Below are 13,253 nucleotides of genomic sequence, written 5' to 3' on the forward strand. Positions count from 1 at the left end.
AGGTTTTCTTGCTTATGACTCCCATCGCATGTTCCCATTGATTCAATCCATCATATTTATTGAGCACTTACTGTGTGCAGAGCACTGCACTAAGCGCTTGGGAAGTACAATTCAGCAACAAAGAGAGACAATCCCTGCCCACAATGGGCTCACAGTCAAGAATGTCCTTCAGCATTCCCTAATCTCTTTGGTCACACCAAAGCAGCATGGTCTAATGTCTAGAGCGCCAGGCTATAAATTAGGAGGACATGTCCTCCTAATTCTGAATCTGTCACTTGTCTGCTGTGGGACCTTGGGCAAGTCACATAACTTCGTTGCATCTTTGAGAAGCAGCATGGCCAAGTAGAAAGAGCCCGGGCTTGGGAGTCAGAGGTCATGAGTTCTAATCTTACCTCTGCCATTTGTCAGCTGTGTGACATTGGTCAAGTCACTTAACTTCTCTGCACCCTCAGTTACCTCATCTGTAAAATGGTGATTAAGACTGTGACCCCAAAGGGGACAACCTGATTACCTTGTATTCCCCCCAGCGCGTAAAACAGTGCTTCACACATAGTAAACGCTCATCATTATTATTATTATAGTATTATTATTATTCTCTGGGCCTCAGCTACCTCTTCTGTAAAATGGGCATTAAGATTGTGAGCCTCATGAAGGACATGGACTGTGTCTAACCAGATAAGTTTGTTTCTACCCCAGAGCTTAATGCAGTCCCTGACACAGTGTAAGCATCAAAAAAGAAGTCCTTTCCACGCCCTACAATCTGCAGGTCACAGGTTTTATGTTTCCAAAGGAAATTTAACGGTTTTAACCATTGCTGTATTGTCCCGGCGAGGGCCACTGCTGGGTTCCCTAAACTGGTAAGGCACCGTACCAAAAGGAGATCTTCCCATTGCAGCTTGTAACCATTCAAATAAATTATGGGCCTCTTCGGGCAACTGCTCCCCTGTCTAGAGACTGAATCATTTCTGGAGTTGCCTGAACGGTAACCCAGGGTCATGTCAAGAGAACTAGCCCTCAGTTGGCCCCAGTGATCCAACGGACTCTCTGGTGGCTAGCTTAGTCCTGTAATCTTCCTAAGGTTTCCAATTTATTAGAATGGAAAGTTGGTAGAAAGAAGAAACAATAGGAAGCACAGGTCACCTAATTTTTCCTCTCCCTCATCAGCAGCCTTCTTTTTTAGCCTATCCTTCTTCTCACTTGCTCCATATGATTCTCACTCCTGACAATATTTGATATTATTCCTTACTGTCTCAGATTACAAATTAAAAAAAATGTCCAGACTTAATGTGTCTATTTTTGAAGCAAAGTAGAGTTTGTCCCTGAGCAGGTTTTGGAAATTCCTGGGTTCCCAGGCTTCTGACAGCATTCTTGTGGTAGAACTGTAGGAGATCTGTCCTACCCAAAATGCATCATGTATTCTAGCTCTGTTGCATTCTCCCAGGCATTTGGTGCAGTGTTCTGCACACAGGTGCTCAGTACATGCTATTGATTGACCAGTGTGATGCAGTGGAGGCATAGCTGAGAATCTATCAGTCAATTATTTTGATATGTAGCAGTCAGAGAGGTCTGGATCAGTTCAAAGTAATTATAGACAAAGCAAGCAGCAACAACAGTTAAGGGCTGATGTTTTTGATTTTTTTAAAAAACCATGCCCAACCCAGTGAATGTTAGCATGAAATGCTGTCATTGAATCATCACTGGAGAGGCCTAGTAAAGGGCAGAGCACATGCTTAGCTCTGCAGTTCATTGCTCTATATTTCTCTTCCATGTTCTTCCTCCTCAAATATATGGGCTTGTCCTTCAGGCCAGAATTTGACGTAAGATATTTATGTCTTTCTGAAGTTATGCTCTCTTCTAGATATTTTATGCTGGGCAATTTTCCCAGTTAATTTTCCTCGCCTTAAGTTATGTACTTCCAACATTTACATCCACACATATGCATTCACAAGCAGTAACCACCTCTATAAATAGTGAATTATGTCTTTTAGCTTTGAAGCAGTTACTCATCTTCATATCTATCTTTCCATTTTTGTCTTCCTCATATCTGTAAATGAGTTTATATCAGTCTTACCTTTTAGTCGAAAGATCACTGAGAAAAAGTATCCTGCCTCTCATGGTAGGAAGCAGCTTGGCAATGTCACAGGTCTGGGAGCCAGAGGGCCCAAATTCTAATCCTGGCTCCACCACTTGCCTGCTATGTGTCCTTGGCTTAGTTACTTAACTTCTCTGTGCCTCAGTATAATCAGCTGCAAAATGGCGATTCAATACCTGTTCTCCCTCTTACTAGACTGTGGATCCCATGTGGATCAGGGACTGTACCTCACCTGATTCACTTGTATCAACCCCAGTGCTTACAATGGTGCATGACACATAACAAGTGCATAACAAATACTATTAAAACTAAATTAAACGAAACAAAAACTTCACCATACTCTCCCAGGTCCCTGGAACAGTGCTCTGTATTGCTCTGCTCATTGCTTGACTGATTAATTGATTACTTTGTGTTTTCTCCTCTACCTCTATAGCATGTAATTTCTTTGAGGAGAGGGGCCTTGCCTCTTACTTTTATTGTATATTCTAAAACAATTGGTACAGAAGACGCTAAGTGGTGATCACGATGATGGTGGTGATGCAAGGGGTCAGGCTGGCACTTCTTTGAGCATAGAGCTGAGGGCACAGGGTGGAGGATGGAAGAAGGATTCATTGCTGCCCGAGATTGTAACCTCACAGTGGGCCTGGAATGTGTTTAAAAATCTGTTATATTTTCTCTTCCCCAGCGCTTAGTACAGTGCCCTTCACCCAGTAAATGCTCAGTAAATATGACTTAATATTGATCCATGTATATAGATGATTATGCAAGGTAGGTGAGAGTGCAGCTGCTACTACCACTCAAACCCTGACCCCCTCCTATCTGAGCTGGAATGTGAGAGAAGTTTGACATCCAATGGAAGGAGAGGTTGAATTAAATTGACATGGTAACTTTCTTATTGCATTTAATTCCCTGTATGGGGCACTCAACAGGTTATTAAAACCCACTCGGTGCTCCACTCAAATCATGACAAGTTTGAACAGTAAAAAATCCCAACACACCACATTGCTTCCCCCTACCATGATTTATTTTAGTCTCCTCCACTAAACTGTCAGCAATGTAAGGGCAGGGATCATGCCCAGTAGTAATAATAATAATAGTAATAATAATAATAATGGCATTTGTTAAGTGCTTACTATGTGCCAAGCTCTGTTCTAAGCACTAGAGTAGATACAAGGTAATAAGGTTGTTGCACGTGGGGCTCACAATCTTAAACCCCATTTTACAGATGAGGTAACTAAGGCACAAAGAAGTTAAGTGACATGCCCAAAGTCACACAGCTGACAGTTGGCAGAGGCGGTATTAGAACTAACAACCTCTGACTCTCCAAGCCTGTGCTCTTTCCACTAAGCCACACTGCTTCTCTATTGTATTCTTGCAAGCACTTAGGACAGTATTTTTCAGAGGAAGCACTCACAAAACACCAGTGATTGAGTACTAGAATGAGGGAGCACCCACTGACGTGAGGTTCAAGATTAACAAGCCATTCGTTTATAGAACAAATACTGAGCATAGTGACCACAAGATCTTTGGGGCCAGAAACCTGCATACTAATTCCAAATTGAACAGTCCTCCGTTGTTTCACCTTGAGTAAGACGTTCAACTTCTCTGTAATTCCATTTTCTCATCTTTCAAATATGATTATTGCCCAGAAAGACTCTTTCTAAGAGAATGTTTCCCTTAAAAAATTACTTGTAATTTTAAAATTAGTAATCACCAATATATCTCATTGCATTCTAAACTATCCTTACCGAGATTTGTATTGAAGTTTGTATTGAAGAAAACACCTCAGGAGAATGATTACCTTGAATCTACCCAAGTGCTTACCACAGTGTTTGGCACATATTAAGTGTTTAAACAAATCTCACAGTTACTATTATTATTGTTATAAAGCTGTTTTAATCAAGGAATGTCTTTGAAAATTTAATGAAATAGCATGATGTATACAATTGGTGATTTATAAGCCCTGGAAGGGACAGGAACCTTGTCTAATTCCCACCTTTCCCAAGGCCTAGTACGGTACTGAACAGTAGTAGAGTACACGGTAAGAATTTTAATACTGTTGTCACTACTGTGCATGTGAAGTGGGCTGTAAGCATGAGTAAGGAAGGCTGAAAAGCTGTGTTAAAATCCCCAGTGAATCAAAGATTAGTTCTATACAGCATCTAAATGATTCATTCATTCATTCAGCAATGTATATTGATCGCTTTCTGCATGCAGAGCACTGTACTAAGCGCTGGGGAAGTACAAGGGGGAAACGTATAAAGATGGGTCCTACCCAACAACGGGCTCACAGTCTAGAAGGGGAAGCCAGACAAAACAAAACATGTAGACAGGTGTCAAAACCATCAGAATAAATAGAATTATAGCTATATGTACATCATTAACAAAATAGAGTAGTAAATATGTACAAGCAAAATAAATAGAGTAATAAATCTGTACAAATTGTACAAGTGCTGTGGGGAGGGGAAGGAGGTAGGGCATGTGCGGGGTGGGTGGGTAATGGGGATTCATGGTAGAATGCTTTATCCAACTTTTCTGAAGAAATAGGTGTGAAATACCCTCAGGCATAACTCTCAAGATCCCTTAAGGGAATTTAAATATTCCTCTCTAAATATCCCTCTCTATCCATTAAGCACAGGCTTTCACAGAAACTCCAAAGTCTGTGGGCTGTGCCTACTGACTGCTGTTACGAACAGCCATTGCTGTTTCAGGAGTGAAGAGGAAAGTGCAGACAAACATCAGCTCAAAAGGCTCAAACCTTTGCTCCCCTCTTAAATCTGCCTCTCAACCAGGAATGCCTGGAAATCAAATCTGAGAGCCAATTATTGTATTATACCAAGAGATCAGTAGAGTGCTCTGCACACGGTAAGTGTCCAATAAATACATATTGATTGACTGAACAAATTAAAGGGACAGTTGTTGAGATCAAATTATGTAAACGTTTTTCTGTGGTGAGTATGGCTATCAAGTCCAGACTATTTTTCTGGTGTTGTTTTTCATGCTGAAATAGAAGATTTAACCTGCCTTCGGGAAAGAGTTGGAGAAGCCAATTAAATGTCTTGGAGTTGGTAGATTCAAAAACCGTAAGTTTTCTGAAATATCTGTGTCTCATTTAAGAGTAGAAGTAGTAGCAGTAGTAGTGGTAGTAGTAATGCTTTTTATGGAGATCCTGCTGAGAACAATGTACAGTGCTAAGCACTTTACGTATGACAGGAGCAGCAGACACATTCCTTGTCTACAGGAACTGCCACCTCTATAAGGGAAACAGGCATAATAATATTTACAAAGTGGGGAATCAAAACAAAATATTTTAATACCGCATTAAAATGCTAAAGATGGGTTAGAAGATTTATAACATACTGAGTTTGGTTAAGAAATTAATACACTAGTATTAGAGTTGGCTGTGAGGTTTATGCCATTCAGGGAGTTGGTAAACAATTTGGGGAAGGCTTCTTGGAGAAGGTGGGATTTTAGGCAGGCTACTAACATGTAGATTGTTGAGTTCTGATGAGTTTGTGGAGGAAAGAAGTTTCAAGCTGTGGGGCAGGGAGAGCGAGATATAGGAGCTTTCAATAATTGCGATTGATAGACTGGAAAAGGGAGAGGATTCTAGACGAGGAAGAGTATGAATTGATAAGCAACGTAGCTGTTTGGATAGAGTACGGACCTGGGAGTGAAAAAACCTGGCTTCAAATCCTAGCTCCACCACTTGTCTGCTTTATGACCTTGGGCACGTGACTTCACTTTCCTGTGTTTCAGTAACCTCTTCTGTAAAATGGGGATTAAGACTGTGAGTCCCATGTAGGACATGGACTGTGTCCAACCTGAGTAGCTTGTATCTCCCCCATGCTTAGTGCAATGCATGGCATATAGTAAGTACTTAACAAATACCATAAAAAACAAAACGAAACAAAAAAACCTGGAGTTTAGCAAGTTAGAAGGGCCAATATGTAAAATGGAGAACACCAGTGGTAGGAGTTTATTGTCTGACACAGGGAAAAGTGGGCAAACATTGGAGGGTTTTGAGAAGAGGGGAATGGTACTTAGCTTCAGGAAGATCAATCACTCAATCAATGATATTTATTGAGCACTTACTGTGTGCAGAACACTGTACTAGGTGTTGGGGAGCATACAATGTAAGAGAGTTGGTAGACATGTTCCCCGTCTTCACTGAGCTTACAGTAAAGAGGAAGACGACCTAGGAAACAACGTGGCATATAGACTGAAACTCAAGAAGGCACCAAGGATGTTATTTTCAGATACTGGGATGAGGGTAATGTTGACAATGTAGATTTAAGCACTGATCCTCATCCGACACTCACCCCCACACTTATTGCACATATCCTCATATTCATTAATTCAATTGTATTTATTGAGCACTTACTGTGTGCAAAGCACTGTACTAAGCGCTTGGGAAGTACAAGTCTGCAACATGTAGTGACGGTCCCTACTCAACAACAGGCTCACAGCCTAGAAGGGGGAGACAGACAACAAAACAAAACATGTAGACAGGTGTTAAAATCGTCAGAACAAATAGAATTAAAGCCATATGCACATCATCAACAAAATAAATAGAATGGTAAATATGTACAAGTAAAATAAATACCGTAATAAATCTGTACAGATATATACAAGTGCTGTGGGGAGGGGAAGGAGGTAGGGCAGGGGGTCTGGGGAGGAGGAGAGGAAAAAGGGGGCTCAGTTTGGGAAGGCCTCCTGGAGGAGGTGAGTGCTCAGTAAGGCTTTGAATGGAGGAAGAGAGCTAGCTTGGCGGATATGTGGAGGGAGGGCATTCCATGCCAGGGGAAGAACGTGGGCCGGGGGCCGACAGCGGGACAGGTGAGAATAAGGTACAGTGAGGAGGTTAGCGGCAGAGGAGCGGAGGGTGCTTGCTGCGCTGTTGAAGGAGAGAAGGGAGGTGAGGTAGGAGGGGGCGAGGTGATGGAGAGCCTTGAAGCCGAGAGTGAGGAGTTTTTTCCTGATTCCTAGGTTGACAGGCAGCCACTGGAGATTTTTGAAGAGGGGAGTGACATGCCCAGAGCGTTCCTGCACAAAGAAAATCCGGATAGCAGAGTGAAGTATAGACTGAAGAGTGGAGAGACAGGAGGATGGGAGATCAGAGAGGAAGCCTATCCAGTTGTGATAGGATGAGAGATTGAAACAGCAAGGTAGTGGTTTGGATGGAGAGGAAAGGGCAGATTTTGGCGATGTTGCAGAGGTGATACCAGCAGATATTCGTGACGGATTGGATGTGTGGGGTGAATGAGAGAGCGGTGTCGAGGATGACACCAAGGTTGTGGGCTTGTGAGACAAGAAGGATGGTAGTGCCGTCTACAGTGATGGGAAACTCAGGGAGACGGCAGGGTTTGGAAGGGAAGATAAGGAGTTCAGTTTTGGATATATTGAGTTTTAGATGGAGGGCAGACATCCAGATGGAGATGTCCCGAAGGCAGGAGGAGATACGAGACTGGAGGGAGGGAGAGAGAGCGAGCAGGGGCAGAGATGTAGATTTGGGTGCCATCAGCGTAGAGGTGATGGATGAAGCCTTGGGAGCAAATGAGTTCACCAAGGGAGTGACTGCAGATAGAGAACAGAAGGGGATCAAGAACTGGCCTTTGAGGAACCCTTACAGGAAGGGGATGGGAGGGAGAGGAGGAGCCGCAAAGGAGACTGAGAATGAATGGCCGGAGAGATAAGAGGATAACCAGGAGATCATCATCATCATCATCAATCGTATTTATTGAGCGCTTACTATGTGCAGAGCACTGTACTAAGCGCTTGGAAAGTACAAATTGGCAACATATAGAGACAGTCCCTACCCAACAGTGGGCTCACAGTCTAAAAGGGGGAGACAGAGAACAAAACCAAACATACTAACAAAATAAAATAAATAGAATAGATATGTACAAATAAAATAAATAAATAAATAAATAAATAAATAGAGTAATAAATATGTATAAACATATATGCATATATACAGGTGCTGTGGGGAAGGGAAGGAGGTAAGATGTGGGGGATGGAGAGGGGGACGAGGGGGAGAGGAAGGAAGGGGCTCAGTCTGGGAAGGCCTCCTGGAGGAGGTGAGCTCTCAGTAGGGCCTTGAAGGGAGGAAGAGCTAGCTTGGCGGATGGGCAGAGGGAGGGCATTCCAGGCCCGGGGGATGACGTGGGCCGGGGGTCGATGGCGGGACAGGCGAGAGCGAGGTACAGTGAGGAGATTAGTGGCGGAGGAGTGGAGGGTGCGGGCTGGGCTGTAGAAGGAGAGAAGGGAGGTGAGGTAGGAGGGGGCGAGGTGATGGAGAGCCTTGAAGCCCAGGGTGAGGAGTTTCTGCCTGATGCGCAGATTGATTGGTAGCCACTTGAGATTTTTGAGGAGGGGAGTGATATGCCCAGAGCGTTTCTGGACAAAGATAATCCGGAGATGACAGAGTCTGTGGAGCCAAGGTTGGATAGTGTGTTAACGAGAAGGGTTTGGTCCACAGTGTCGAGGCAGCTGAGTGGTCGAGGAGGATTGGATAGAGTAGGAGCCGTTGGATTTGTCAAGAAGGAGGTCGTTGGTGACCTTTGAGAGGGCTGTTTCGGTGGAGTGTAGGGGACGGAAGCCAGGATAGAGGGGGTCAAGGAGAGAGTTGGCATTGAGAAAATCGAGCCAGCGGGTGTAGACGACTCGTTCTAGGAGTTTGGAAAGGAAGGGTAGGAGGGAGATAGGGCGATAACGAGAAGGGGAGGTGGGGTCAAGAGAGTTTTTTTTAGGATTGGGGAGACGTGGGCATGTTTGAAGGCAGAGGCGAAGGAACCAGTGGAGAGTTAGCAGTTGAAGATGGAAGTTAAGGAGGGGAGGAGGGAAGGGGCGAGAGATTTGATAAGATGAGAGGGAATGGGGTCTGAAGCACACGTGAATGGAGTAGCACTTGAGAGGAGGGAGGAGATCTCATCTTAAGATACTGCTGGGAAGGATGGGTAAGTAGCAGAGAGGGCTGAGAGCTGGAGGGATGGAGAAGGGAGAGGGGTGACTTTGGGGAGCTTAGACCTGATGGAGATAATTATACTAATGAAGTAGGAGGCCACATCGTTGGGGGTTAAGGATGGACGAGGGGGAGGAACAGGGGCCTAGGAAGGCAGTTAAATTTACGGAAGAGCTGACGGGGATGATGGGCATGGGTGTTAATAAGGGAGAAGAAATAGTTTTGCTTGACAGAGAACTGGGCAGAGTTAAGGCAGGAAAGTATTAACTTGAAGTGAACGAGGTTGGGTTGGTGTTTATACTCTCGCCAGCAGCGTTCAGCAGCTCGAGCATAAGAGCAAAGGAGGTGGACAGTGGGAGGGATCCAAGGCTGTGGGCTAGTGGTACGAGAGTGGCAAAGGGAAAGGGGAGCGAGTGAGTTGAGTTGAGTGGAGAGGGTGGGAGTTGAGAGCAGTAATCTGGTCATCAAGATTGGGTAGAGAGGATAGGGAGACGAGGTGGGGTGTGATGCACTGATGCATATACCCTTGCATCCTCTACCCGTACTTTATTTTAATGTGTTTCCCTGACTGTTTCCCTGTTCACCAAATCTATTGTTTTCTCCTAAACATTTAGTACAGTTTTTTTCACCCATAGTGAGTGTTCAGTAAATGCATCTGATTGATTGATTGATTGATTGTAGATGGACAGAATGGAAGAGAAGCGGATTAGAAGGGAAGCTGAGAAATTCAATTTTAGACTTTGACAAATGTACATGATGTGGAGGCAGGAGGAGATGGGGGTTGGATAGGGTGTGGGAGGTCAGGGCTACAGAGATAGCTTGGGGCGATCAGGGAGTAGCTGAAATCATTTTTTGGATGAATTCTCTTCGTGAGAATAATGCCACATAAGCAATATCTTCAACTCCTCCCTCTCTTTCAACCCCAATATTCAGGCTGTTGCCAATTGCTTTTGGTTTTACTACTACAACATTCCCAGAACCGGCCCCTTCCTCTTTACCTAAATGGCCACCACACTGCTCTAGGCACTTTTCTTATCCGGAGATAACAACTTTACCAGCCCTCCTCACTCATTTCCCAGCTGCCTTTCTCTCTTTCCTCCAGTCCATTACTTCACTCCGTTTCCCAGATCACTTCCCTGGAATGTTCTACCCGCAGCTCTTCACTTGTTAAAGATGTTGTTTTTTAACATATTAATGTAAGGCTCTACCTGAAAAGTCTTGCTAATAGGACTCTTCTGAAGATGAATCTAAGTTTATCAGACAGCTCTCTCCTGCCCTGCCTCCTTTATCTCTGTCTCTATTTTTCTGTCTTTATGACTGCTTATGCATCTCTCTTTAACTCTCTTTCTTTTCAGTCCTGGTATCCAACCTGCACCTCAGATCTCCTCGTATTTGAAAATACTAGAAGAAACTCTGTATTACTACTAAGTAATGTTGAACTTGTAAAACCTGGTGAAACTTGTACTTGTACTTCCCAGGCGCTTAGTACAGTGCTCTGCACACAGTAAGCGCTCAATAAATATGATTGAATGAATGAATGAATGAAAAAAATGCATCCTAAAAATAATTAATGATATTGGGGTTGAGAAACGTCATAGACTCCATTTATATCTTGAACTGCTTACAGTAAATTTCTAAATAGTGAATTGTGGGGTATCCAATGACCTTTCCAGTATGCTTTCACTTAGAACAGTGATCTCAGCAAATATTAATGGATGAGGTATTAATTAGTAGAAAGAGCCCAGGGCTCTGGCTTTTAGTCCTAGTTGTGCTTTTTGACTGTTGTGGGTGAGTTCCTTAACTTCTCAGTGTCTCTATTTCTTCATCTGTACAATCAGATAAAACATCCCCTGGAGGCCTACAGTCTAAGAGGAAGGGGGTACAGATATTTTATCCCCATTTTGCAGATGAAGAAATTGAGGCACCGAGAAGCTAAGGAACTTGCTCAAATCTAGTCTGTGTCTGATTTGATTACCTTGTGTCGACCTAATGTTTAGTATAGCACTGGAAACTTCCTAGTGTCTTTCTCACTCCCTTCATAATCATCATAATCGTCATTATTATTATGTTTTAATGTATTTTTAATAGTACAACAGTCCCTCCATTCCTATTCAGAATGAGGACCTGTTTTATGAGCTAGTGCTTCGAAATTAGTAATGCTTGATATTTCTCAATTTGGCTGATTCAGGTAAATATCCATCTGCTGTACATTCATCACATTGGCTGACCTGATGGAGAATTCAAACAACATCACAGAGTTTGTCTTCGGGGGTCTGCTTCTAAACCAAAAGGGGAAGGTAACTTGTTTCATGCTGTTCTTACTCTGTTATTTAGCCATCTTACTGGGCAACTTTCTTATCCTCACCACCATCAGAAACAGCCATCTTATTCAGCAGCCTATGTATGTTTTCCTTAGTTCCTTATCCACCATGGACCTCTGCCTCACCTCCACAGTTGCTCCTAAAATGATCGCGGGCCTATTGGTGGAAAGAAAAACCATCTCCTACAACTCCTGCATGGTCCAACTCTTTGGCGCTCACTTCTTCAGCGATGCAAAGATATTCATCCTAGTGGCCATGGCTTACGATCGCTACGTCGCCATCTGCAAGCCTCTCCACTACCTGATGGTTATGAGCCGGCAGACTTGCCACACGTTGGTCTTGGCCTCTTTTGTAGGGGCATTTGTGCATTCGATCGTGCAGATTTTCATCATGGTGCAGCTACCTTTCTGTGGCCCCAATCAGATTGATCACTATTTCTGTGATGTGCTTCCTCTGCTGAAGCTCGTCTGTACCGAGACCTATTTTGTCAACGTCTCAATCATTGCCAGCACGGGTGTTCTGTCCCTACTAACTTTTTTTGCCTTGATCATTTCCTATCTCATCATTTTATCCGTCCTGAGAAAACACTCCACAGAAGGTCGGCACAAAGCTCTCTCTACCTGTGGTTCACACATCACCGTGGTACTCATGTTTTTCTTGCCCCTCATCTTGACTTATATTCCCTTGGGCGATTCTGTCAACGAAGGTAAAGTGTTTGCCCTCTTTTACACCATCATCGCCCCCATGTTCAACCCCTTCATCTACACAGTGAGATACACAGACATGAAAAATGCCATGAGAAAGGTGTGGTGTACGAAAGTGTTAACAGAAAGAAAATAAGTGCATAAAATTGACTTCCATTTCTTGTTTTCTGTACACTTTAGCATAGCATTTTGAATTAGCTCTCCTCTCCTCCTCCTCCTCTCCTCCCCATCACCACCCACCTTTGCCCTACTCCCTTCCCCTCCCCACAGCACTTGTATATATTTGTCCACATTTATTACTCTATTTCATTTGTACATATTAACCATATTTATTTTATTAATGATGATGTGCATATAGCTATAATTCCATTTATTCTGATGGTACTGACACCTATCTACTTGTTTTGTTTTGTTGTCTTTCTCCCCCTTCTAGACTGTGAGCCCGTTGTTGGGTAGGGACCATCTCTATATGTTGCCCATTTGTACTTCCGAAGCACTTAGTACAGTGCTTTGCATACAGTAAGGGCTCAATAAATACTCTTGAATGAATGAATTAGCATTAGCATGTGTTTTCTGCACACATTATTCCGCATTAGCATACCCACAGGTTGTACTCCCAGACTTCCTTCTTGTACCAATCAATCAGTGGTTTTTATTGAGTACCTTCAGTGCAGAGCACTGTACTAAGTGCCTGGGATAGTAAAATACCACGGAGTTGGTAGACATGATCCTTGATATTGTGTAGATCAAATGATCATCAGCATGCCTGCTCTCTTTGTGGCAGAGTTAACATCACATGGCTATCAACATTTCTATGGTGTACTTCTGCCAAGGATTCCCCTCTTCCAAAGTCTTCAAGATCATGGAGTTCTTTATGTCCTTCTTGAGAACAATTTTCCATGATAGCCATTTGCATGTGTAATGGCTCCTAGAATAGTCATCATTTAGTAATTAAAATATAAAACCAGGTGTTTTGTGTGATTCATTTCAACATGCTTGTGGCATAATGGTTCCTCTCGGTGGGACAGTAAGTTACCTTTGCAAATTACTTTCAAAAATATTCATACCTGAAAAATTCATTTGCTCTGCATATGTCACATCAGCCCTGCCTGCATTTACCATAATTCCACCCTCACACTTCTGACACTGGCTCCATAAAGTTAAGAGACTAG

General features: G+C 43.3%; 1 protein-coding gene across 1 annotated transcript; it reads left to right on the forward strand.

Annotated features, from left to right (window-relative positions):
• The first annotated feature begins 11,287 nt into the window (after nt 1-11,287).
• On the forward strand, nt 11,288-12,217 carry LOC119921301 (olfactory receptor 4P4-like). The gene has a single exon (XM_038741600.1). The coding sequence runs from the start codon at nt 11,288-11,290 to the stop codon at nt 12,215-12,217; it is 930 nt and encodes a 309-aa protein (XP_038597528.1).
• The last annotated feature ends 1,036 nt before the right edge of the window (nt 12,218-13,253 follow it).

The sequence above is a fragment of the Tachyglossus aculeatus genome, assembly GCF_015852505.1.
Source record: "Tachyglossus aculeatus isolate mTacAcu1 chromosome 12 unlocalized genomic scaffold, mTacAcu1.pri SUPER_6_unloc_2, whole genome shotgun sequence".
In the NCBI taxonomy this organism is placed as follows: domain Eukaryota; kingdom Metazoa; phylum Chordata; class Mammalia; order Monotremata; family Tachyglossidae; genus Tachyglossus; species Tachyglossus aculeatus.

Coding starts and splice junctions, on each gene's coding strand:
- LOC119921301 (XM_038741600.1), top strand. CDS start 11,288: ATGGAGAATTCAAACAACATCACAGAGTTTGTCTTCGGGGGTCTGCTT.